The following is a 27,696-nucleotide window of genomic DNA, read 5'->3' on the forward strand; positions in this document are numbered from 1 at the left end:
GGGTTTAATCCTTCTTAAAGAAGATAGCATCATGTCGGTTTTCGTATTTAGGGTAAGCGTTTAGTATTTAGTATATAGGGTTTAGTATTGATAATTTATCCCTTTTCCGAATTGGTATATTGGTAATATATTTTGTCTTGATAACACATTTGCGTAGTGACTAATGTTGGTAAATTAGGGGCAAACGTTGTTAACATATATAGGCTCTAGTTTAAATGATGGTGTTCTATCCTATAGAATAACATAACCGAGGTCATACATAGCCGTCTATAAACATTCCAGAAAGCGACGACAAACATTGCAGCCGTGTCTATAAAACAAGTGAAAATTGCACGGCTAACTACACTGAAAGAAAACACTAAAGTCCCTTAATTCCCTTCTTCTAAAACACCATAGAAGAAGAAGGGATTGTCACACCATCCTGCCGCCAAAAAAGAACTTATTTCTTCAACCCAAAAAAGTCTATTCACACTGTACAACAAGTGACGCATGTTGTATTCAGATTATGTAGTGAATGAAAGTCATTGAAGAATTAGAGAATTGTGTTAATAAGGCTTACCGGCAATGGAGCTTTGCAGGTAGAACGGTTGTGCCCTCGTCCCCGGCACCTTGTTGCACTTCCTCCTTGACACACGCTTCAAGTTGTTGTCCCCACAAATTATCAATGTTAATCAAATTGTCATAATAAATTATCATGTAAAACTGTTAGCAAATACACAGCATTATACCTTGAATTCTACTCAAGACAATATCCTCTGTTTCCGTAGTCGGCCTGGGGGACGACTGGTGCAAGCTTCCCACCTCCTACATCATCTGGGTTTGGTGCGAGGCGTTGATAACAACGTATTTTGACCACTTTTATAGATTATTTTGAAATACTTTTTCTATGTTTTAATTGCTTTTAATTACTTTTATTACGTTTTTCTAGTATTTGTAGTTCCAAGACTCTTTTCAGGTAACCTAGGGAAAAGCTTAACAAAATGGATAGAAAACCAGATTTCAGCTCAGAGTCAAACTGTCAGAAGTTCACCCCTGATTGAAGGCCTTCTCACCGTCTGATCCAGCTCAAATTTGAAGATCTTAAAGATGAAAGTATCAGCTTTCCAGCACACTTTACAGCTTGGCAATCCAACGGTTCAATCAAAAGATACGCGAAGAGCAAGATGTCCCGTAAACCAGCCGGCAAGCGTTTCCACATGCGGCCAACAGGTCATTTTCCGCGGTCAGAAGCACCGCGACCGTGGCCAGCCACCCATTTCCCGCGGTCACACTCATCCCGACCGCGACCAGCTAACTCCGAGCCCGAAGACCCATTTCTGAAGCCCGTATCATTTTCCCAGCCTCAATTCCGGAACCCTAGACACCAGAGAGTATTGGAGACTATAAATACATGTCATTTAGGTCGTTTTTAAGAAGAGAAAGAAGAGAGACGAAATACTTTACAGAAATTTTACTTTAAGCTTTGTTTTTAGGTTTTAGGGAGAGAGAGATTTGTCTCTTGAACCCTTGTTCTTTCTTTTTCAATTTCGGTTTCTATTCTACTTTTTAATACTATGTTTTTGATTTCGTTCATCATGTCTGAGTAGTCTTATTGTTGGGACTAAGGGATTTTCGATGGGGATTTATATGTTCGGTGAGGATTCCATGAGCTTTTGAGCCGAATCTTAGAAATTTTTCTTCTGAATTCGTTTTTACTGCATGAGAGTAGCGTCATGAACTAGAATCTGATCCAGATGCTTGGTGACACGAAAGTGTTCATCCGGTGTCAGATCTAGTTTGGGAGAGCAAAACAAACATAGGAGTGGAAACCTACCTATGGGCGATTTGTGAATGCTGACGAGTCTTAAACATAATGCATCTCTTCTTTTCCAGGGCCAGAGTGGAAACATACTGGTCAGGGTTGAGAGAGATAGTTGTCTATGATCACGACAGTGGCGTATTCATACGTCCGTGACTGCAGTTCAAAAATTTTAAGCTAAGATCTTATCAAATTTACTCTCTAGCAATGTTTTGAATCGTTCGTACCCCTGAGAAAACTTCCCTGAACCCCAGCGCCTTTTTTCTTATAGATCCGTTTTATTTCAAGCTTTAGTTTACTATTTTCATTCCCTTTCAATCAATTTTTATTTAAGCAATTAGGTTAGCCGTTTTTCCAGTTTTTACCCGTTTTCGTTGAGTTTAGTTATTAGGTCATTTCAATTAGTTTCTTTTTAGATTTCGTTTTTACATTTTAAACACACCACCAAAACCCCCACAAAACCGTTTGGTTCTGATGCTGCTAGGGTTGACTTCGCGGCTTCATGTTTTAAATTTATAACCCTAGATATCTGCAAGTGCACAGCAGTGCGTTGTAGTACTTAGGGTGTCGATCCACAGAGAATCCACACTTTACCTGCAGAACGTTAGAACCAGAATTAGTAAACGAAGTCTAAGACGAAAAACAGGTTTTGGATAGGTTGTGCGATTTCTATATATGTATTTTAAAAGGGATTTGAAAAGGTTTTGAAAAGAGTTTTAAAAAGGGTTTTAAAGAGGGTTTTGAAAACTAGAAGTGAATAAATCGATAATAAATCTAAAGGATGAACAAAGCTTTTAATATTGATCCTAGTAAATTCTTAGAACTCGAGTCACGGATGTATGACTACGCCACTGTTGTGATCATAACCAACTATCTCTCGCAACCATGACCAGTAGGTTTCCACTCTGGCCCTGGAAGGGAAAAGATGCATTATGTTTAAGACTCGTCAACATTCACAGCTCGCCCATAGGTAGGTTTCCACTCCTATGGTTGATCTGCTCTTCTCAAACTAGATCCAGCCCCGAATGAATACTTTCGCAACACCAAGGACCTAGATCAGTCTCTAGTTCGCGACGCTAGATCCATGCTTTAAGTATAAGTTTAGAAGAAAGATTTCTAGAATTCGGCTTTGGTTTATCTCGCGAAAATCCTTATCCAACATAGTCGATTCCCTTCGATCGAGCCTTTAAACTCATACCTCATCATTCCAAAACGTGCATAAAGTAAATAGAAAAGACGTGCATAGATTAATAAGAAGAAAGAAGTAGAGAAAAACAGACAAGGAGATGAAGAAGCATCTCGATTTCGAGATCTAAGCTCGGAGAAAACTTCTCTTCAAATCCTTTAAACAACTAATCTAATATGAAGAAGATGAAAACGAAATTGAAAGATGCATATAAGTAAAAAACCGAATTAAAATAAAGGTAGAACATAAAGAGGGTTCAAGAGAAATCTCTATCTCCCTAAACCAAGAACTAAGAGCATAAAAGCATAAAAACCCTAGAAAACTAAATTTGGTGGCTCCCAAAAGGGATTCTTCTGAGGCACCCCGAAAATATGTCTCCAAAGATACATATTTATTGGTCTTCAACTCTCTCCAGTCTTCCTTAGGGTTTTCTATGAAGAGAAGACGAATTGGGCTTGAAACAGGGTCATGGGCCAGCTTTTTAGTCGGCACTGGTCGCGAGGCTTCTAACCGCGGTGAATTGGGGTTTGGCCGCAGCCAGAGACTCGTAACCGCGGTCGAGAGTGTTTTCTCCGCGGTCGTGGCTCTTGGACCCGCGGGGATTGGTCTTTGAGGTTGAATCTTCATTTTGTGCTTGCTTCCTTCGCGAGACTGCAGAACATGTCTTCAGTGCATCAAGAATATCCGGAGCTCTAACCATTGGATTGCCTTCAAACCAATTGTATTTGAAAGCTAGTTGTCTCCTTTATATTATGTCCAATTTTGGGGATGATCGGACGGTGAGAAGGTCTTCATCGGATGTAAAACTTCTGACGACTCAAATTTATCCAAAATGATCTTTTGCTCTAAAATGCATACCTTTTGCCTTAATTACCTGAAAAGAGTCTTGAACCTAAAAATACTATAAAATGATGGTAAAAACACTTAAAAAAAATAAAATTTGAAAAGCATTTAAAATCGATCTATAAAAGTAGTCAAAATACGGTGTTATCAGGTTCTAGACTTCCTTACTTTATATTTCTTTCAAAGGCTTTTGCAGGAAAGATTCCCCTTCCCTGTGGATTCGATTCCTAAGTACTACAATCGATCAACTGTGCACTTGCGGCTATTGATTTCATTTAGGGTAAAACTTGACAACCCTCGACACATGACTCACACATCAAGTTTTTGGCGCCGTTGTCGGGAAAGGCACGCATTTTCTTTTCTGCAAAACCCTAAGAAAGGTTGGTAAATCGACTCTAGAACCCCTTTTCTGCATATTTCCATTTTTCGGTTATTTTTTTTCCATTTTAGAAGATATGGATCCCATAAATCGAAATACACACTATGAGGAAGGTTTCTATAACACTCCTCAAGCCACCAGACGCAGAGAGAAGCAGTACTTACACGATCTCTACGAAGAAATTCGAACCGAAGACTACAGAACATTCCAGAACGAGCCATACGTACCTCCAATGGCAAACCCTAGATATCCTATGTATTGCCTACCTCACCAGATTTTCCACCGAGATGAGAACGTCCAACTCATTCACCGATTGAGTCGACTAGAGATGGTGGTCACGCACTTAATCGCCGCTCAAGCAACATCAAGAGCCGCCCTTCGCGAGAAAATTGACAACATGTCAACTCACTTTAACAAAAAGCTTGAAGATCTTTCTGCTCAAGTCAAAACCATCGAGACTCAAGCATACAAGGATGCTTAAACCATCAAGGAGAGAATGGAAGCAGTCGAAGGACGAGTTGGAGAGAACGGAGTTAGCATTTGCAAGGCTAGTGGAAACATCCGCACCTTAGAGGTCAAGCTTGATGAAGCCGAAGAGACTATTAACGACCATAACAACCAAACCTACTCCTACGTGGAAGAGATTTGGGATGGAGTACACAATGTTCAAGACAAGGCAGAGGAAATCGACTCAACCGTGGACAAAGTAGTCTATGCTCTTGATGAAGTCGAAGAGAAGGTCGAAAAGCTTATGCAAGGACATGAAACGAATGGTTCGACGCTTCCCATCAAAGATCTTAACCTAAAAGAAGAGGAAACAAAGTTAGAAGATCCAGAAATCAGTTTAGATAGCAAAGGAGAAGATGAAACAGAGGAAACAACTCGGAGTCTCTCTCCCGCGGTCGGAACTCTCGCGACCGCGGCCAACAATCCTCCAGCCGCGGTCGTGAGCCTCCTACCCGCGGCAAAACACCTCCCACCCGCGGTCGTGCAGCCTCCACCCGCGGCAAATGGTCGGTCAGATACGTTTCAGCCCCTTTCCATTCTTACAGGTCAATGTTCATTTGATACATCTGCTGGGACGGTCGAAACCTCTCTTCATGAGCAAACGGTGTATGCTATCAGCTCCAAAACATCTCAAGAAGAAAATGAGGTACTTCCTTGCAACATAGTTTTAGCATATGAGGATGAATATGAAGGGCAGTACCTCGAAGATGAAGACTATCGTCTGTTCATAGAAGGAGGCAATCCAAACAAAATGGTGGAATTAGGAGCACCAATCTCCAGAGAAAGGCTCATTGAATTCAACAAGTTTGTGAAATCGATCCCTCTTTACACAGGTTTCAATGATATATGGCATCTTGGTTGTTTGCAAGTTTTCTTTAGGTACAGCAAGGAGACAAAGGAGGATATCCGAACCTATTTTGGGAGGGCCAGACGTCTGAATTTTCCCAGAACATCACCTGATGCTGCAATCTATTCAATCCACCTTCAAAGACCTGAAGACTGCAGCCACTACACCAACAAAATCAGCAAAGAAAAGCTCGACGAATTCAATGATGTGGTTCGAAATTTGCCTGAAGGAATCACATTTGCCAGAGCATGCAAGGACTTCATGATAGGCCATTACTTCTGTGAGAGCAAGGAATCAATCCCTGAGATAGATGACTTGTTCAATCATGCCAGAAGAGGTAAACCTGTTCGAACACTTCACAAAATCGAAGGTGTAGGTCAGTTTCTTATCTCTTGTTCTATTAGAGGAGAAATGTTTAAAAACGTGCTTTGTGATTCGGGAGCTTGTCTTAACATGATGTGCAAGGCAATTGCTTTGAGACTTGGTATTAAACACCTGCGCAGGACTAGAGCAAAAATTAGTCTAGCTAATGATTCCAATGCAACACCTCAAGGAATAGCTCATGAAATTCCTTTGAGAATAGGAGATTGCATAGTGCATGTCGACTTCTACATTGTCGAGACGAGAGATGCAACATATCCAGTGATTCTTGGATGGTCTTTTCTAGCAACTTCCGGAGCTATAATGGACTGGCCAAACCGGAGGATTTCATTTGCTAATATCGACAAAGATGTCTTCACAGAAGCTGTCCCATACAACAGCAAAGCAGGAAAACGTTCTGCAATAGAAGAGTTTGAAGAAAAGTTTTGGAGTGACGAAGAACCTGCTAGGCAAAGCAAGGAGATGTCGAAAAAGACTTGTCTCAGGACAAGGTCTTCTTCATTGGACTAAGCAACGTCCAACACCAAAAGTCGAGCTAAACGACTTAAAACAGAAGCGCTTAATGAGAAACAACTCATTTAGGTATTGTTTTCTTTAGGATTTATTTTTTTTTCTTTTGATCTTTTTCTTTTTCTTAGTTTCAGGTGTTTTTTATAAAACAAAAAAACCAAAAAAAAAAAAAACAAAAACTCGAAAAAAAAACCAAAAAGAAGGATGGTCCGTGACTGCTCGGCCCAGCAGGAACCAAGGAAAAGCAGGAAGAGGCCGCGAGATAAGTCCCCACGGTCGCAGATGCTCTGACCGCGGGAAACACCCCTTTGACCGCGGTCGCGTCTTTCTGACCACGGCCGAGCACTAGTTTGCCGCGGTCGCGTGGCTCCTGACCGCGGCAAATAGTCGTTGAGATCAAACCCGACCCCAAACCACCCACTTCACCTCATTCCACCTCACCAATCCCCACTCCACCTCATTCATCACTTTCCACCACCTTCATCACCACCTATCACCTTCCCAAACCTCTTCGAATGAATCCGGTTCATCTCCACCAGCATCCCAGATCCGGGTAAGTTCTCTTTGGCCTTACCAATTCGATTATCTATGCATTTTTCTCATCCAATCTCGACTTGTTTCACACTGAGGACAGTGTGATTTAAGTCTGGGGGAGGATTTCATCCCTTTCTAACCACTTTTCTTTCATGAGTCTTGTATTATCTACACTTTTTGCATTTTCCTTAAAGTTTTTCAAAATCGGTTTTCAAAACAAAATACGTTTTAAAGGGAATGGTGAACATGAATCAATGATAGTTGACTGTATGCTTTTAGATTGTTCCTAGTGACATGCTCATTCATGATTTAGGACTAGACTAGGCAGTAGCTAAGCACATTTGAAATGAAGTACCCCAGAGGAATTTGAATGATTTCGATTTAGATGAAGGGATACACTAGCTCTGTTTTATTTGGACTAAATTTGGACTTAACTTTCTCATTGAAGCATTAGACCAGGGAAACGAATAATACATTCAGGACTCCTTTATCCTTTTACCACTCTCTGTTGATCCTGAATGGCTAGTTCATCTTTAGCTAGTTCCCCACCTTAACCAATCCTCTTTCAAACCACATGCACTCTTGTTTTCTATTGTCTTATATGCAGATAAGTGCAAAAACGTTGGAGAGAAAGAGGAATGACGCAGTTTTCAGTCACCAAGGACAGAGACCTGCGATTTGTCGGAAAAGTTCCCGGAAGGATTCAACACAAGAGGAAGCTCAGTTTGCCTTAGAAGAATCTCAAATTTTTGTACAATCTTGTCCTCTAGTCTCTCTCTCTTTAAAAGGCATTTCCTATTCAAAAAAAATAAAAAATATATCCGAAAAAAATAAAGGAAATAAAAGCCTTAGAGAGTCTAGAGAGGTCGAATTTTAAGTCCCAAGGCAACTGGAGTTCGATTTTATGGAGTTTTGGAGATCATTTTCTGATTCCCGGAAAGAATCTAAGTCTGGGGGAATAGCTGTTTACAACAAAGGAGGAAGGATTATGCAACAACATTTGGCAAGAAGAAGTGACTGAAAATTGCGGTCATCAACAGGTCCTTATCTCTCTTGCGGTTTTGCATATTATCTTGCATCCTCCAGATCTTTAGGTAACCCGAAACACTTAACTCCACCACTTAAACAGCCCTTTTAATGCCAAACGCCATCTACCCTAGATGATGTCTTTAATGAGAAGTCACTATTGAACTCAATGAATGTAGAGAGCTAGTTGACTGGAATCAAGATTTAGATTGTTTAAGTTTTGCATGACGGAAAAGGTGGACTAGTATCTTTTGTGCATTCGTGAGAATTTTCTAGACTAAGTTGTGGATTGATGCACGATCTTTGGTCCTAGTTTAGGAGTTCATGTCTCTGAGATTTGTGCATTCCCTATTTTTGTTTTCACTTAACCAATTTAAGCTTTTGCTTTGTTTGAGGATAAACAAAAGTTTAAGTCTGGGGGAGTTGATAACACCGTATTTTGACCACTTTTATGGATCATTTTGAAATACTTTTTCTATGTTTTTAATTGCTTTTAAGTACTTTTATTACGTTTTTCTAGTATTTGTAGTTCCAAGAAAATTTTCAGGTAACCTAGAGAAAAGCTTAACAAAATGGATAGAAAACCAGATTTCAGCTCAGAATCAAACCGTTAGAAGTTCACCCCTGATTGAAGGCCTTCTCACCGTCTGATCCAGCTCAAATTTCGAGATCTTAAAGATGGAAGTATCAGCTTTCCAGCACACTTTACAGCTTGGCAATCCAACTGTTCAATCAAAAGATACACGAAGAGCAAGATGTCTCGTAAACCAGCCGACAAGCGTTTCCACCCGCGGCCAACAGGTCATTTCCCGCGGTCAGAAGCGCCGCGACCGCGGCCAGCCGCCCATTTCCCGCGGTCACACTCATCCCGACCGCGACCAGCTAACTCCGAGCCCGAAGACCCATTTCTGAAGCCCGTATCATTTTCCCAGCCTCAATTCCGGAACCCTAGACACCAGAGAGTATTGGAGACTATAAATACATGTCATTTAGGTCGTTTTTAAGAAGGGAAAGAAGAGAGACGAAATACTTTACATAAATTTTACTTTAAGCTTTGTTTTTAGGTTTTAGGGAGAGAGAGATTTGTCTCTTGAACCCTTGTTCTTTCTTTTTCAATTTCGGTTTCTATTCTACTTTTTAATACTATGTTTTTGATTTCGTTCATCATGTCTGAGTAGTTTTATTGTTGGGACTAAGGGATTTTCGATGGGGATTTATATGTTCGGTGAGGATTCCATGAGCTTTTGAGCCGAATCTTAGAACTTTTTCTTCTGAATTCGTTTTTACTGCATGAGAGTAGCGTCATGAACTACAATCTGATCCAGATGCTTGGTGACACGAAAGTGTTCATCCGGTGTCAGATCTAGTTTGGGAGAGCAAAACAAACATAGGAGTGGAAACCTACCTATGGGCGATTTGTGAATGCTGACGAGTCTTAAACATAATGCATCTCTTCTTTTCCAGGGCCAGAGTGGAAACATACTGGTCAGGGTTGAGAGAGATAGTTGTCTATGATCACAGCAGTGGCGTATTCATACGTCCGTGACTCCAGTTCGAAAAGTTTAAGTTAAGATCTTATCAAATTTACTCTCTAGCAATGTTATGAATCGTTCGTGCCCCTGAAGAAACTTCCTTGAACTCCAGCGCCTCTTTTCTTATAGATTCACACCGTTTTATTTCAAGCTTTAGTTTACTATATTCATTCCCTTTCAATCGATTTTCATTTAAGCAATTAAGTTAGCCGTTTTTCCAGTTTTTACCCGTTTTCGTTAAGTTTAGTTATTAGGTCATTTCAATTCCCGTAGTTTCTTTTTAGATTTCGTTTTTACATTTTAAACACACCACCAAAAACCCCCACAAAACCGTTTGGTTCTAGACTTCCTTACTTTATATTTCTTTCGAAGGCTTTTGCAGGAAAGATCCTCCTTCCCTGTGGATTTGATCCCTAAGTACTACAATCGATCAGATGTGCACTTGCGGCTATTGATTTCATTTAGGGTAAAACTTGACAACCCTTGACACACGACACACACATCAGGCGTCTATATCTGGCACTGGCATAATAAGTCCTCTATATGTCAGCTTTCGGTATTCTGTGGAGTAGTGTATGTCGACTAAACTATCTACCTGGATGCCTTTACGTATTTCTGCAGCTATGGCATGGCAACAAGGTATGTGTAGCAGCTGGAATTCCCTGCAACCGCAAGTTCGTTCCCACAGATTCACAGCGAAAGCGGTATCAACCTTGTCCCGCACTTTATATAGGCCATTTCCTACAAAGATAACAGAGATAACTAACACATCAGTATAGGATAACAATACTGTTAAGCTGTAACTTATATAGCGTTTTGTTTACCTATTTTCATGACGAAGTATCCCAAGGACTTGTGGAAACTTTCAATAAGCATCTCTTGTATCTTAGGGTTTACCACGTCGGTCTCAGTGTTTGCAGACTCCCTTCTTAGTGCAAACCACGACACCATGGTTATCACTTTGTTCATTGATTCTGAAATGTTGCTTGTCATCACATTGTATCGTTTAACAACGAAATGTGATCTTGTCCAGTGCTCGAAACCAATTTGCTCTAGATATTCGAACACCTAACATCAATTGCCTTTATCTCCATAAATGCTTTCTCAAAGTCACTAAAACAATAAGCTCGCCCAGCTACAGAGGAAAGGTGGCTGAGGTAGTCCGATTTAAAATGTCACGACATTCCTTTGTAAATGGACAATGCACGCTCCATGGAAAAACATCGGATACACCTTGGAGAAACATTAGAAATCAAAATCCGATATTATATTAGTAAGTAACATACAAGGGTTAGTGTTCAACAGAAAGTAATTAGTATGAAAAATCGATATTGAGATGTTAACCGGTTAAAATAGATACTAACCTTACGATACTAGCATAGATTGAAGCATGACGGTCTGAGACAAAAACTAAGTCATGCCCGTCTGGAACAATGGTGCTTAGCTTCCTCAGGAACCATTCCCATGACTCATCATTTTCACTGTTGATGATTCCAGAACCTATCGGATAGACTTGAAAATTACCATCTTGGGCACTTGCGGCCATGGGGCAACTGCCATAGCGTCCACTCAAGTGTGTAGCATCTATCACAATTACCTTTCTCATGTAACGATATCCCTGAGCACAAGTATCCAAAAAATAGATCAGATATTTGAAACGGACAACTCCACTTGGGGAAGTCTCTGTCTCCAAAGCAATTACTGAGTTGGGGTTCGTTGTGAGCAGTTTCTCAAAGTATGGCGTGACCAGCGCAAAGCTTGCTGCAGCCCCTCCAAAAGCATTGTCAATAGCAATTTCCCGCGCTCTCCAAGCCTTCCAATAACTGACATGGAGGTTGTACTCCTGTCGAATTAGGCGGTGAAGATCACATGCTCCGGTCCCTTGAAGTTTAGTTCATAACGCTCACAAACCATTTTACCTATTACCTCTGTAGAAGCTACTATGTGGAAGTCACCACGTGCATCCACACTGCAGGTGTGATTCCCGTTTACCATTCTGACTTCAAACTGTGAACTATCTTTCATCTGAACAGCGTAGATCCTCCAGGGACACATCGGACCAACACATACTACGATGACGTGTTCTGGGCAAGAATTAAAAGTCTTGAAATGGAACCTTTGGTTAATTGCATGCATCGCCATTTTGAACTTGCAGTCCTCCTTGGTTTTGAAGATTCGTCCAACGTAAATGTCATCGCCTTCGTACTGGACATCTCTTAACCCTCTCGCTAACTCATCAGCTATCATGTAAATGGAATAACGTTAGTAAGTTGGCACCAAAATATTAATTAATTAGGACGTTAACTTAAATATCGTCTAACCTCCTCGAACTGGGTCGTCAAAGTATGGTGGTGCGTCCCTTTCGTGCAAGGCTGGCTCAGCTCTTGGCTCTACTATAATAGCCTATGTGTGCAGCATTATGACAGGATTTCTAATCGATGAAAGAGGAGGATAGCTAAATTGTTGCGTGTTAGCATAAAACGGTTCGACTGCAGCAGTTAACACATTCGTGTTAGACGGTAATAACAACCCTTGTTCTACTGGTCCAGGATTTGCTGGAAACATGTCATAGGCAGTCCTTGATGATGCTCCAACTTCACGGGTCTCTACCCTCTTTCGATCATTACTCCCTTGCCTTTGTTGGCACTCAAATTGGCACCTATTACGGTTTCTCGCTGCTGACTTTGCATTTGCAAGATATGATCAGGAACATGATCGTCGTAAATACATTCGATCAAATCCTCACCTAAAATATATGTGACACCAAATAACTCAATGTGCTATAGGTTTACTAAATTTGAAATATCGTAGAACGTGTGAAATAACTTCCTTACCAATGAATGAAATATGTATATCTATTTCCTCCGTTGACACAAGCTCTTCCTCAGAAAAGGCATGGCTACTTGATGAAGGCGTGATGAAGGTGGATGAGGATAATAACTCTATATGTGCCATATTTGTTTGTATTGGCACAATGGTGAAATCATTATCATCGTTGATGTATGCTCCAGCTAACGTAAGCTGTAGGCCAGCTTCACGGCATGCTGTGGGAAGTATTGATGTTCTGACGGAGCCATCAATATCCATGATGTCAACTCCATCAGTTCCTTTGGTAACTACATCATTTTCAATATCCTCTGCTGCTCTCCTAAATGGACCTGGTGGTCCATGGAAGAAATGCCACAGTTCCGACAGATCCTGAGGAAGCAGTGTGTTGTTAACCCCTGTTTCACCGTCTTGAGAAACATCTAGCATTATACCTTCAGATACACAACACGAGTTAACAGATATATCAGGTACAATTTGACATACAGATTCGGCCAATGGAAAAAAGGAGGAATATCATACCTTTCTTTTTTGCAGAAGTGTTAGCTTCGTCCGAATCGGTAGGGAGAAGAATATTGGTTCCACTTGCATAGAATTCTGTTAAACAAAAACATAGCATGCTAAGTTGATTTGTTGGTTCCTAACAATCTATTTTTGATGATTGAAGATATTTTTGAACAACCTAATGTTCCAAACGTACCCCTTACGCTAGTAGTCGGAAAACTTGTTGAGTTCATATCTGGTGCCAAAGTTGTACTCTCCTTTGCTGGAAAACCTTATAACAGAAAGTTTTTGTAAGCAATATGTTTAGAAATGCTTACTTATTTTTTATATTAGACAGAAAAGTTAAGAATTTATACCTTTTAAAGGTGGCAGAACTGTCATCGGAGTGTATATATGGGATGAAGAGCTAGAATAATGGGCCCTATAAGGTATAATAGCCATCCATGTAACGGTATTGCTAACACAGTTAGTGTTTAAATCTAATATACGCTCTCCTGGGTTATCTTCTGTCTCCGTGGTTGTTCGATAAACCCTAACTCTCAGAAACACCTCGTCCAGATCTGCCTTTATAGCCAAAAAACGCAGCATCCTCATCGTTCAGTATAAAGACTGGTGGTGTTTTCATCCACTCCGGTCCCAAGATCCATTTCGGCGAAGTGTAAGTCACCTCGACATCGTCTTCAGGCTCCAGTTTTAACTCCGTTTTGATTGGTTGCACCATCAAACGGAAAGAGTCTCTTTCCTTCATACATACGGACCCGTGGAACCCAACTTTGTCTGGTTCGTGAACCCAACTCGCATTACTGAGTTTCTTCCAGAAACTTGAAGAGTCATCGATCTTATTTCCTTGGAGACAAAAATTTGAATGTTAGATAACTGATATATCGATAGTAATTGATAACTATTTCAACATCTCCCATAACTAAGTTGCGCATCAATAAAAAAAAATGGGGATAATATTTAACTTAATGTGGAAAGTTTACCTGGAATTTTTTGGATATCTGAGTTTCCCCAGTTCAATCTTCCTTCTCTGCAGCACTTATTGCAGACAGAACATGGATTCTGTATGTTAAATGAAGAAGAACCAGAGAGAATGTTGTTGTATTGAATTCGCATTACCGGGTATGCATTAAATAGAGGTGTTAACTAATTTAAAATAATAGTTAGCGTCCTGATGTCGTTATTATCTGAACTAGTTAGTGTCCAAGCAATAATTAGATATTGCAAATCTGTGTGTCAAGCGGCGGCGTCCTATAACTTGTGCAACCCTCAGAGAATTAAATGCTATGTCGGTTCCAATATCTGTGGAAAATATCGCTGTCTACACATAGCATAGGGGCAAATCGGAGAATATAAATTATCCAACACTTTTCCATCTAAAATATTTTATCCACTTTCTACTTTCTTAGTTTTGCCTTCAATTCTTAGTTTATACCCAAACAACTCTACATTGTATATCCGAGTTTTAAAAATGTGTGTATAACTATACTAAGTATTGTAATTACATTATGACATGTACTAACTAACATAACACCATAACTATCAAATTTATTACAAATTCTTAGCGTAAATCCCTGTTGGAATCCGTTTAAATCTGATTAAATTAGGATTTATTCAAAAAAATAATTCTCTCATTTTAAAATGACATACAATATGTATTCTTTTTAATGTGATTATAATAAAATATGATGCAGTAATTAAGCCTATTCTCATGATATAATATACTCAGATGACTCATTTCTATAAAGCGTTGAGTGATATTTTTCCTTTTGAAGATATGATTTGACTCATGATAACAATATTACTATAGTTGAGGCGACAAGACAACCATTATGTAAAGAAGCTAAGAGCAGCTCCAACGCTGGCTCTTGCCGGTTCTTAAGTGGGGCCATTTTTCTTATTTTTTTGGGTTTCAAAATAAATCAAAAATCCCAATTATCAGAAGACTTGCCTCTTGCAGAAGAACTTTTAGATCCCGTCTCTTAACGGGTTTTTCGGCCAGCTGTCAACACCTTATTCGATTCTTCTAAAAAAAATTGGCTCCTTCTTTCGACAATTTGGTTCATTTCTCCAATAGCCCACAGACAAGAAACAGAGGAAGAGTATCGATAAAATCCAGAAAGCGGTTTCCGTCAGTGTTACATAAGCCGCGGAGAGGTCAAGGACCAGATTGGCGGCGAGAAAATTGAAGGAGGAAGATAAGTTAATCCCTAATTTTTATCTTTGATTTATTTATTTGTTAATCCATTTGAGAATCATCTATCGCCGGAGGTTAACATTGTAGAGTTTTGGTGTAATGTTTGCCTTGCCTTTTGTTTAAGCACATAGAGCTTTTTCTGTTCTATTTTGGCTGGTTTGGGGCTACTGGACTTCGGAAGAGGGTTTTTTTATCGATCTAATCTAGACTTACTTTCCCTCTTTCCATGTCAATGACTGAAGATCCTATCTCTTATCAGGTCCAAGTTGGAGAATCACCATTATATAAGGTTGAGAGAAAGCTGGGGAAGGGTGGTTTTGGACAAATATTTGTGAAACGTCGTATTAGCAGTGTTAATGAACTTAGTGCAGGATCTAGCATCTTGGAGGTAATGTAACTCAGTTTACCTTACTACTGAGGTGGATTATCACCACAAAGATCCTGTTACTAGTGTAATCGTGTTAACATTGTCTCACCTCTCCAATTTTGAGCACCGAAGCAGCAAGGGTTGCAACTATGGCCCTCCACATGAGTGGCAAGTGTTGGAACTTGATTTTCTGTATCTGAGTGAAGGCATCCACAGGCGTTGGGATGGTGGATTCAGAATCACATCAACAGCAGCAACAACCGATCAAGATGCTCTAATTCTAAGCATCCAAGAACCGAGATATCTAGCAACATTTACAATCGGTTTTAAACAGAGATACAATATTGATGCATGTGTTAATAAGGTTGTTTCATGCCCTTACTTAATAGTAAACTTCTCTCTGTTTTCTGCTTATTGTTTTCTGCCATTGCCACTGACCTCCAATGTGTAGCTGAATTTCTTTGCTTCTTGTTCATCTCCCATAAACTGATTTACAAAAATATTATTTTTTATTCTAAGAACCTTATAGAGGTTTAGCATTGGAAGAACAAATAAACTTGGGTTTTAAACTATTCATTAATAAAAAAAATTATTAAAAAATAATTAAGAACCTCAAGAAAAGGTTCATCATTGGAGATGGTCTAAGAGTATATCCATTAGTGAATTCTTTGTTGGAGTTCTTAGGATTATTTTATTAATTTTTTTATTTGTGAATAGTTAAGAACTCCTAGTTTGTAATGGAGAACTTATAATATAAACTTATAAAATAATATTATTTTAAAAATTAATTTGAACTTATAATTTATTTTGTTAATAATTTTAAACATACTGTATTTATAATACCAAATTTATATTTCATTACATGATTATTAAAACATACAAAATATAGATATTGAAAATGTAAAACGTTTAGTAGTAATCTTGAGAGTTACCAAAATTGTGTAATGTAGCTCAATTAAATCAGATTTCAATTGCTGATGTATTTGTCTATCACGAACTTGATTTCGAATGCCGATCATATTGCCGAGATTGTAGGTATATTTGTTGAATACGTCATATCCACTTGTGAAGATCTGTTTCATTCTCCTTGTTCGAATGCTGATATATCATACTAAGTGTAGTCATCTCGTTCGTTTCATAATCTTTCCAATTTTTTCTTTATCCCAAATAAGAATTGGATTTTTTACAATTGTAAAACGAGTTTGCAAGACTCCGAAAGCAATCTCGACATCTTTTCGGACGGATTCCTGATATGTAGCAAATAATACTTTCTGACCTTGAGGAATTAGAATAGATTGGATAAAAGTTGCCTATTTTGGATAAATACTGTATGAGAGGTAATACGCCAAATGATACTCATGTCCGTTGACCAAGTACTTCACTTTAGGAACTCGACCTAGTAATATATCATCAAAAATAGGGGAGCGATCAAGATAGTTGATATCGTTTAAGGTACTTGGAGGTCCAAAAAGCGTATGCCATATCCAAAGATCTTATGATGCAACAGCCTCTAAGACGATTGTCGGTTTTTCTGAACCATGTGTATATTGCTCTTTCCAAGCGGTAGGGCAATTTTTCCATTCCCAATGCATACAATTGATGCTTCCTATCATCCCGGAAAAGCCACGTATCTCTCCAATATCGAGGAGTCGTTGAATATCTTCAGGTGTGAGTCTTCTTAGGTACTCATCTCCGAACAAATGTATTATTCCTTCCGTGAATTTTTCCAAGCATAAAATTGACGTATTTTCATCTAGCCGGAGGTACTCGTCAATTTCGTCAGCCGCACAGCCATATGCCATCATCTCCATAAGACAACATTACAACAAAGCTATGGTCTCACTTACTTAAATAAAGATACCCACACATTTTTGTATTAGTAAACTCCACGTAGGGAACATTACTTAGTAAAAGAAAGCAGAGAACAGATGCACCTCATTAGTGCTACTTAAACAAATATGAAATAGCTGGAATGTCAAAAAAAAAAAAAAAAAACAGTATCACTAAGCCTTCACCTTGGTTAGCATTGTGCTCCTTCAGCCTGGAAACTTCTTCTTGAAGCACTCTGACCTCTTTGTTTAGATATCCAATGGTGGGATCAACAGCTTCACGTCTGTAAACCCTAAACATCATCTCTCTTTGCTCTTCAAACTTTCTCTGCACGGTCGAGAACTGCTCGGTCACCGCCTCATCCCACCATTGTCATCTATACTCACCATTCGCCTAATCAAAAAACAATGGCAACATCAAACCAAACTTAAAAAACACATATGTCTTAACTCATTCAAACTTAAAAACATGAGTACATATGTAACAATCCAAAACCTTATACATAGCACAAAAATGACTGAAAAAAAACCAGAAATAGATGTTCAGCTTACCTCTTTGAGCCAGTCAGGACAAGTATAACACTTGCAGCCTGGTATCCCTGTCTCTGCACCGGCCTGGTATTCCAGTTTCATATCTCGACCACAGAAACATTTATCAGGGATGCCAAATGTGGCATCTGCATATGCCCACCCCATGTCCATTTCTGGACCTTCAGATGAGGTGTCACTGTTGAGACTCGGCATTACTTGTCATGAAAGAGATATGAAAATAATCAGAAAACAATGGCAACAACATCTAACCAAACTTAACAAAAACATATAACTACTCATTCAATCATTCAATCATTCAAACCAAACTTATCAATATCTAACATAACTGAAAGAAATGCTCGATAAACTCATTCACACAACTCATTCACACAAACGATCATTACATACAAACTTACCAATATCGACAAAGTTAGCACATCTCATTCCTAACATAACTCATTCATAACATAACTCATTACCAAATCTCATTCAAATTTAACAATCCTTAACTAAAATATATAAAACAAACTTAGCAATATCGAAAATAACAGACAAAGCCTGGATATCATAGCATAACTCATTCCCACAAAAAACGCGATCACACTAAGATGGCATCAAAGACACAAAGCGACATAAGCCGCAACAAAACTTAGCCAAATTGGAAATCAAACAGACAAAAAACGCGATCACACTAAGATGGCATCAAATACACAAATCGACAAACCCTAATTTCCAATCGACAAACCCTAATTTCCAATCGAAAAAATTAATCACAAAGTCCCTTAAATCGACAAAGGCACGACTCGACATAAGCCGCAAAAAACTTTGCCAATTTTGAAATTAAACACACAGAAAATGTGATCACACTAAGATGGCATTAAAGACACAAATCGACAAACTCTAATTTCCAATCGACAAATCAAACACAAAGACCCTTAAATCGTCTTCAATCATTGCTGAGAACACACACACACACACACATACACACACACACACACACACACACACACACATTTTGATCCAAAAATTCCTAATTTGAATCACTCCGAACATGCAAATAATTTTTCCCGAAATCCCCAAACCCTAATTTCCCCAATTCGACAAACCAAAAACCTAATCGATGTCGTCCATTAATTCTTACCTTTAGCAATCGGTTGAAGTGGTAAGCAGAGATCGTTGAGATATACCACGCCGATTTGGTGTTACGATTACAAATCGCCGATGAATCACCTTCATTGTCGTTTTTAGAGAAAAGTTTTTTCTTCGATGAACTTGTGAAAACACGATAATAAAGTTAAGAAAATGATAACCAAAAACAATAATGCCCAATAGCTAGTCTCCACATCGCGTAAAAACCCGTCTCTTGAGGTTCTTAGCTAAAATTCGGTTCTTAGCATATAAGGCTTTTTTTTTTAAATTCAGTTCTCCTATGTTTCCGGGCCGAAATCCGCTAAGAGCATCCACAATGGTGAACCTTTCATAGGGGTTTTACCCATTTTTTAATAATTTTTTTTATTTGTGAAAAGTTTAGAACCCCAAGTTTTTTTATGCTCCAATGGTGAATCTCATTAGAGGAATTTTTGAGAATTAAATCAATTTTTCATTCAATTGTTATTCTTTGCCTAAAAGTGACAACACAAACCCAGCAAAATAAGTAGTCTCTCTCCGCTGGAGGATAACATCACAATGTCGACAAATGTGGTTTATATCACATGGAAATATCTGAGAAGATTCAATTCCAGAAAACAATAACAAGAAAACCGATGCCTTTGACAAAAAAACAGAAACAAGAAAAGTGATGCGAAGGGTCTTGAAAATGTTTATCAGTATTTAGGATCAGTGAAGAATTTGTTGATTCCAAGCATGATTTCAGGATGCTTGTTGCGAACATACTGAAAGATGTCTTCAATTTCAGTGGATTGATCATTTGTTTTAAGTTCATTTATAACATCTCCGACTGTGCTTTGTTTAGCCATTCTGATATTCTGGATTACCACTTGTACATGGTTGAAAGTCTTGAAACTTAATCCAATATACAAAAAACCCCGAATCAGCTGAAACTTAATCACGAGTACATACCTTCAACGACGCGACTAGAGATTCGAGAATCGAACTTGCTTTCAAACAAAGGATCAGCTCTCGACGATTCTGGGTTTTGGCAAAGAGATCGCCGGTGAAGAAGACGAAGGAGATAGAAAGAAATGGGGAAGTCGACATATTTCCCCCACTAAACTTTGATATCAGCGCAGATCCACCTCAAGCTTAAAAGTCAACATATATCCCCCTAGTTAGAAAGTTCTCAACATAATTCTCCCCAAATTAAAATTTCGCATCATATTTCACCATACAAAAGAAGTTGTAAACATTTTTTCCCCTGATCGCTAATTTAATGCGGTTTACTTTTTACCAAGTAATATTTAACCATTTAAAATCTCGATAAACCGGATTATGACCCGATTAAAACCTATAAACCAGATTATGACCCGATTAAAACCTTCAACCCATAATTTGACCTGCAAACCGGATTTGACCCGATGCTTCAACTCTTGACCCGCGAACCTGAACCCTAAAACCCCAAAATCGAAACAAAACAAAATCCCCAATTCCTCAAATCTAAACCCTAGAATCGATTCACACAATCCAAAAATCCAATCTATTCGACGACTTTCTCAGTTGAAGGTATGTTTAACTTTGAAATTTTGAATCAGTTTTAATGTTTCAATGTATCGATTTTGGTATTAAAATTCGGGAATTCGATTTAGAATATTGAATTTTGGGGGTTTTGGAAATCAGTTTAATTGTTTCAATGTTTCGGAAATTTGATAATATTGTTAACATTATTTCACTGCTTTGGGAATTCGATTTTGGGTATTCTTCTTTGGAAATTCGATTTTGGGTTGTGGGAATTCGATTTTGTGGTTTCATTTTCAGGAATTTGATAACATTGTTTTAGTGTTTCGATTTTGCAAATTTGGTAACATTGTTTCAATGTTTTCATGTAGATCGTTCTGCACTACAGTGTCAGTAATGGAAGATATTCCAGCGGATGTTGATTCTGATGGTGAAGACCGTCGTGAGCGTAACGCATATGAAGTTGAGGAAGCATTAACCCAGTTCGAAGACGAGCCTCCTATTCTGCACAATGTATACCCAAAATCTGATGATGATGAAGAAAATGAAGGTCAGAAAGAAAGGAGGCGTTATCATATAAGAAGAGGTAATGGAAACTTATTCAAAGGACAACTCTTCATGAATGCTATAGCGTTTAAGGAAGCTGTCTTGAACCATGCTCTGAGAACTTGCCGGAATATATCGCAGTATAAGTATGATAAGACTAGGGTTGTGTTTGAATGTAATGGCAAAGGTTGTTCATGGCGCATATATTGCTCAGTTCCGAAGAATAGTACTAGGTGGCAGGTAACAGTCTTTGAATCGGTTCATACTTGTGTTCCGAATGGTCAGTGTGCGATGTTAATAGACACTGTCATTGCTCGACTATTTCTTGATAAGATCCGTGAAGAGGAAGAGTACTTCATGCCAATGAAGATTGAACAACTGATTATGGAGAAATGGAGGATATGTGTGACAAGAAATCAATGCCAGCATGCTAGGAACAAAGCATTGAGATGGATTGAGAGGGAGTATGCACAGCAGTTCGCACGTCTGTGTGATTATGCGACTGAGATAGAGCATTCAAACCCTGGATCTTTAGTGGAGGTTGACTGTATAACAAACGAGGCAGGAAGCCATGTTTTTCAAAGGTTTTATGTTTGTTTCAATAATCTTAGGAGATCATGGAAAGAGAATTGTTGGCCTCTTATAGGAGTTGATGGCTGCTTCTTGAAATCAGTTCAGAAGGGTGAGTTGTTTGCTGCTAATGGGAGAGATGCTGATAACAGAATTTATCCAATTGCATGGGCTGTAGTTCAAATGGAAAACACAAATAACTGGGCATGGTTCTTTTGTAAGATCAAGGTTGACTTAGGTCTTGGAGATGGGGATGGATATGTTTTGGTGTCTGACCGTCAAAAGGTAATGTTATTTTACTTATGGCTTGTTGTGTTAGATTTTTCATAGTTGTGCTCACCTTTTTTATGCTAATGCTGCATGTAGGGATTGCTCATTGCTGTGAAGGAGGAGCTACCTTTGATAGAACATAGAATGTGTGTCAGACATATTTACATGAATGTGAAGTCTCGACATGGAAAGATGCCAGAGCTGAAGACACTGATTTGGCATCTCGCTTGGAGCTATAACTTGGCAGAGTACAAAGAAAATTTGAAGAAGATTGAGGATTACGATGAAGCTGTATATGCTGATGTGATGAAAACGAAGCCAGAGACTTGGTGCAGAGCATTCTACAAGCTTGGACCATATTGTGAGGTTGTGGAAAACAACTCTGTAGAATCATTCAACAACTCCATAGGTAAGGTCTATTTATGGCTTTAAGATTTGCAATGGCTTTTTTACTAATTTTTTTTTTGCTCAATACATTTTTTTTTTCAGGTAAAGCCAGAGACAAGGCTTTAGTGCCAATGTTGGAGACTATTGCAAGACTTGCAATGGTTCGTATAGCCAAAAGAGAAGCTAAAGCCGATGGCCATCAAGGCTTAACAACTCCATATGTGAGTAAGTATTTGGCGGAACAGAATGAGAAAGCTAAAGGATGCATTGTCCAACCTTCTACCAATAAGATGTTTTTAGCTATAGTCGATGGATGTTCAACGAAGAAAAAAACAATTTAGTGAGAAGCGTAATGCATTGCAAGGTTTGTGGAGCTGCTAATCATAACTCACGATTCCAAAATAAGAAGCAAAAACCATCTCAGGTTTGTGTATTCTTCTTTCTTTCTTGACATCATCTGCTTGTTCTCTATTTTATTGATTATGGAACACTATTCTTTGATATTACAGGCTTTAGTTGAAGCATCATCATCACAAGTTGAATCTTCACAAGGAGTTCTCACCCAAGTTGATTAATGCTTCTGGTTGCGGCTATTTGGACCTTGACAAGGAGTCTACTCTTTTGCGTTCCAAAGTTCTTTGGACCTGTTTTAGTATAGCTGTAGGCTGTCTTTTGGACCAGTTTCTGTTTTTTTAGCGTTTTGAACAATTATCTTAGTTGTTTTATGCAAGTTTTTTTGGACCAATTTCAATTGTAATCTACTTTAAGGCTGTATTTGATCTTTTGAGACATCTCTTCCTTTTTTATCTTCTTTTGCATTTTCTTCTTTTCAAATCCGCTATTTCATTTGATTCTTTTACTTGCATTTGCGGCTATCTAAAAGCAACACTCTCCAGCTGAACATTTTAAGGAATAAATTCATGCCTTGATGATCATTCTCACATAACCAGAAAATAGGCAATGTCAAGCATCAAGCAACCAAACAAAAACAAGGACAATGACACACAATGACCATATCGTCTGATCAAAACACACAAGAGAACACAGTCTCGACAATGACACACAACAGACACAAAGAAGGACAATGACACACAATGACCATTATCGTCTGATCAAAATACACAAGAGAACATAGTCTAACAATGACACACAACAGACACAAACAAGGACTCAACCTAATACCTTACTACAACCTAAGATAATCACACATCCTAGACACACAAGGAACAACATTCTCTTCATCTCGGTTTTAGCTTCAAGTAGCACTTCTTCCACTCTTTCGCAGATCTCTTTCTCTATCTTCATATGAAGCTTTTTACCCTTCTCATCATCGGCCTCCATTGAATTTTGTCTCACCTCTTGTTCAAGTCTCTCAGTTCTAAGCACTAATGCTTCTAACTCATTCAACACAGCCTCATCAACCCACATGAATGTATGATTATCATTGATAAGCTACACAAATTCGAAAATATGACAATCCAATGAGAATCACACTTAAGTGATATTAACAATGACAGATAAGAGATGGCAAAAGCATACCTTTTGTTGTACAGCAGCAGCACACCTGAAGTATCTCCTGTACCGATTCGCATCAGATTTTGAGATTTTCGACACAATTGCTTCTCCACACCAACATTTCTTCAGGACTCTCGAAAATCGTCCTCTTCCACGGATAAATGAAGTCCCAGTCGAATGTTGGGGTCGGTTTTCACCCCGCACAGATAAAGCCATCCCAAAATGACTAAGTATAGAAAGTGGGAGAGCCGTGACCATCAAATGGGAGAGCCGTTCTCACCAAGGCAAGAAGGAGAGCCGTTTTCCACCAAGACAAGCGGGAGAGCCGCGATCACCAAGTGGGAGAGCCGAGAAGAAGGAGAGATGGGCCGAGCCGTATTACAGAAAATGGACCGAGCCCCTGTTTTACATATCTGGGCCGAGCCGCGGTGAAGTGGAGTGAATCATATCAAGCAGGCCGAGCCGTGGAGAGGTTAGGTGGGCCGAGCCGTAACAAAGGCAATATGGGCCGAGCCGTTAAGAAGCATGGATGGGCCGAACTGAAGCCTTGAGAGGTGAAACCCATGGAAAACCCTAGGCGAGATGCAAAGGTGGTCAGCCGCACGAGGCGATAAGGAAATATTCCGAAAATCTCGCCTGAGATTTTCGGCTAGGCGGTTTAGAAAGTCAGTATAAATATATGATGTATGCAATTCATTCCGCCAACTTTTGCAACCCTAAGCAATAAGAGCTAAACACTTTTACAGCAAGAAAAGCTTTCTTTTGATCTTACTGTTTTTGGCGATAAACCCTAGAAGTTTCCGATCCCTTAGCTTTCCTTACAAATCTTTGGTTGTGCGAGTTTTGGCTCACACAATTTGGCGCCGTCTGTGGGGAAACGAAACTTTCTTACTCTAAATCGACAAGGCTTTAAGATCCAAAGAACATGGCGAGCAACGCTAACGATGATAACAACAACACCGGTAACGGCGCGGAGAAGGACGCTCCAGGATCAGGCACAACGACGGCGACGACCGAAACCCAAGAGGAGATGCGATACATGATAGCTGCGTTGATGAAAAAAATTGACGACCAAGACAAAAGAAACGAGGCGTTTACGGCGAGGCTTGACGCAATGGCGGCAGAGCAACAACACTCGACTCGGAGAGCCGGAATTCCCGACCCGATGGACGGGATTCGGAAACGCTTCGATTTCTCGACACCCGCAGAAGCCTCGGGGAGTGGTGCAAGAAATTCCTCGTTTCTTCGTCCCCTTGACGAACGCACTCCCGCAGCAACCCGAATCAACATGACTGAGCCGCCTCCACTACGCCGGAACTCCAGGCAACGAGCCGGTGAGGAAGAGGACGATGCGATCGACATAGATGCCCAGCAAGACGACGAGACCATAAATCCGCAACAAACTGGCTCGGCTCGCCGAATTAGTCAAGAAGAACTCGCCTCGGCACTAAACGGCATCCGGACTGACGAAGTCTCCGATCCGACCCGCGGCGATAACCCAATCGAAGTGGAAGAAAATCCCCAATGGAACGAGCAGGAAGAACGCGAAGACGAGCCAATGCGAGAGGAGCGGGAGCGACCCCCCAAATCAAAAGGAATGACTCACGCACAAAATCTCGAGCTCAAAGAGCTGCGAGCCTCTATGGCTCGGACAGTGGCTGAAATACGAGCCATGAAATCTCAAGTGCACAACGCGACAAGTGCCGCACCCGAAATCGACCGAATGCTTGAAGAAACTCAAAGAACCCCGTTCACTGCAAGAATCACGGAAGCCAGGATTCCCGAGCCGGGGAAGATGAGAATCCCGTTCTACGAAGGAACAACCGACCCGAAAGCACACATCACAGCGTTTCGGATAGCAATGGGACGAGCCTTCACAAAGAACGCCGTTAAACTCACCGAGCGCGAAGTAGACGCCGGATACTGCCTGCTCTTCGTGGAGCATCTCAAGGGAGCCGCACTCGAGTGGTTCTCAAGGCAGGAACGAAATTCGATCGGCAATTTCCAACAGCTCTCCGCTTTGTTCCTTAAACAATACTCGATGTTTATGGACAGAGGAACATCTGATGCCGATCTGTGGACACTATCCCAAGGACCGAACGAACCGCTTCGGGATTATATGGCACGATTCAAAGCAGTCATATCCAAAATAGAAGGGATAAGCGACAAATCTGCGCTCGAGGCTCTAAAACGATCTTTGTGGTACAAATCCGAGTTTCGCCGGGAAATGGCTCTTAATACGCCGCAAACGATTCAAGACGCGTTGCACCGATCATCAGACTTCGTCGTAAACGAGGAGGAAATGAAAAACTTGGACGAGCAGTACGAAGCCACGAAAGCAGCGATTCGAAGCTCAATTTTGTCGCGCCCCGCGAAGAAGGGCAATCCATCGAGCAATTCGACAACGCAGAGTTCGGATGAACCTAGGAGCGGAGGTGCCCATAACTACCAGGTCAGCTCCGGACGCGGAAGAGGAGAGCCGCGCAACAACACTTGGGTGAGAAAGTCCGCCAACTACGACGAGAAGGCTTTCTGCGAGTATCACCAGACCTATGGACACTCAACGGCTCAATGCCGAATTCTAGGAGCAAAGCTCGCAGCAAAAATGGCAGCAGGAGAGCTCCAAAACGCGGTCAGCCTCAAAGACCTCGTCCCTAACGAACAACAAGAAAAAGCCGAGCCGAGCGGCGCGGCGGAACCAGCGAATCCTCCTCGACGAGGCGATAATCCCAAGCGCGACAGGAGAGGCGAACCCGAAGAGCGACCCGAGCCGAGGCAAAGGATCAATATGATCATGGGCAGATCTCAATACTACCAAGATACCATGTCCTCCATCAAAGCCTATCAGCGTCGAGCCGAAGCGAAGGAGAATTGGATAGAGCCAACCGACATCCCAAACACAGTGATCTCTTTCGCCAAGGAGGAAACGACAGGAATCGATCGACCTCACAACGATCCGTTGGTGATTGAGCTAACGATCAGGGATCATGATGTAGCAAGGGTGCTCATCGATACTGGAAGCTCGGTGAATGTCATCTTCAGGGAAACACTCAGAAGAATGGGAATCGACCTCTCCGAGGTGGAAGCAATCCCCAAACCTCTAACCGGATTTTCAGGAGAAACGACGATGACTATGGGAACGCTCAGACTTCCCGTGGTAGCTGGCGGAGTCACTAAGATCGTCGAATTCTGCGTCACAGATCACCCAGCAATCTACAATGTGATCATGGGAACTCCCTGGATCAACGGGATGCGGGCAGTACCCTCCACTTATCATCTCTGCCTCAAATTCCCAACTCCATCGGGCGTCAAAACGATCTGGGGGAATCAGAAGGAGTCGCGAATGTGCTGCCTAGCCGAGCACAAACTGAGGAACCCCGTCACCAACGCACGAGCCGACATAGACCGCAAAAAGATGAAAACAGACAGAGAGCCCGCAAACGAGCTCTCCAAACTCTTATAGCAATTACAGATCGCGGAGAGCCGCGAAACACGCACCGAGCCGATATGTGACGCAGTGGACTCGGTGTGCATAGACGAGGCGCATCCGGAACGGTGCGTCGAAATTGGAACACAACTAGGAGAGCCCCTGAGAAACAAGCTCCTTTCCCTCCTCAAGGAAAACATCGATACCTTTGCCTGGACGGCGGAAGATATGCCAGGCATCAGCATCGATGTAACCTGTCACGAGCTGAATGTAGATCCGACCTTTAAACCAGTCAAGCAGAAAAGAAGAAAGCTTGGTCCAGAACGAGCTAAAGCAGTCAACGACGAAGTCGAGAGATTACTCAAGGTAGGATCAATCGCCGAGGCCAAATATCCGGACTGGCTTGCAAACCCGGTGGTTGTAAAGAAGAAGAACGGCAAGTGGCGGGTCTGTGTGGATTTCACCGACCTCAACAAGGCGTGCCCAAAAGACAGCTTTCCCCTGCCACACATCGACCGGCTCGTCGAAGCCACTGCAGGGAATAGACTGTTAA

At 40.6% G+C, this 27,696-nt stretch overlaps 2 protein-coding genes and 1 long non-coding RNA gene across 3 annotated transcripts; 1 reads left to right on the forward strand and 2 right to left on the reverse strand.

The window, feature by feature from the left end:
* Positions 1-17,302: 17,302 nt before the first annotated feature.
* LOC112082905 lies at positions 17,303-19,068 on the reverse strand. Its single transcript, XR_002897436.1, has 3 exons — positions 18,939-19,068; positions 17,819-18,012; positions 17,303-17,660 (listed from the first exon to the last, which is right to left on the reverse strand). It is a non-coding gene; the product is annotated as an uncharacterized LOC112082905 (long non-coding RNA).
* Positions 19,069-20,824: 1,756 nt separating this feature from the next.
* Positions 20,825-22,776, forward strand: LOC112083040. Its single transcript, XM_024150764.1, has 4 exons — positions 20,825-21,829; positions 21,911-22,223; positions 22,304-22,422; positions 22,711-22,776. Exons 1-4 carry the CDS (start codon positions 20,825-20,827, stop codon positions 22,774-22,776), a joined length of 1,503 nt encoding a protein of 500 aa, XP_024006532.1.
* Positions 22,777-23,371: 595 nt separating this feature from the next.
* LOC112083041 (uncharacterized protein At4g04775-like) lies at positions 23,372-23,932 on the reverse strand. The gene is made up of 2 exons (XM_024150765.1): positions 23,741-23,932; positions 23,372-23,653 (listed from the first exon to the last, which is right to left on the reverse strand). Exons 1-2 carry the CDS (start codon positions 23,930-23,932, stop codon positions 23,372-23,374), a joined length of 474 nt encoding a protein of 157 aa, XP_024006533.1.
* Between the last annotated feature and the right edge of the window lie 3,764 nt (positions 23,933-27,696).

This window comes from Eutrema salsugineum, unplaced genomic scaffold (genome assembly GCF_000478725.1).
Source record: "Eutrema salsugineum unplaced genomic scaffold, Eutsalg1_0 scaffold_7, whole genome shotgun sequence".
In the NCBI taxonomy this organism is placed as follows: domain Eukaryota; kingdom Viridiplantae; phylum Streptophyta; class Magnoliopsida; order Brassicales; family Brassicaceae; genus Eutrema; species Eutrema salsugineum.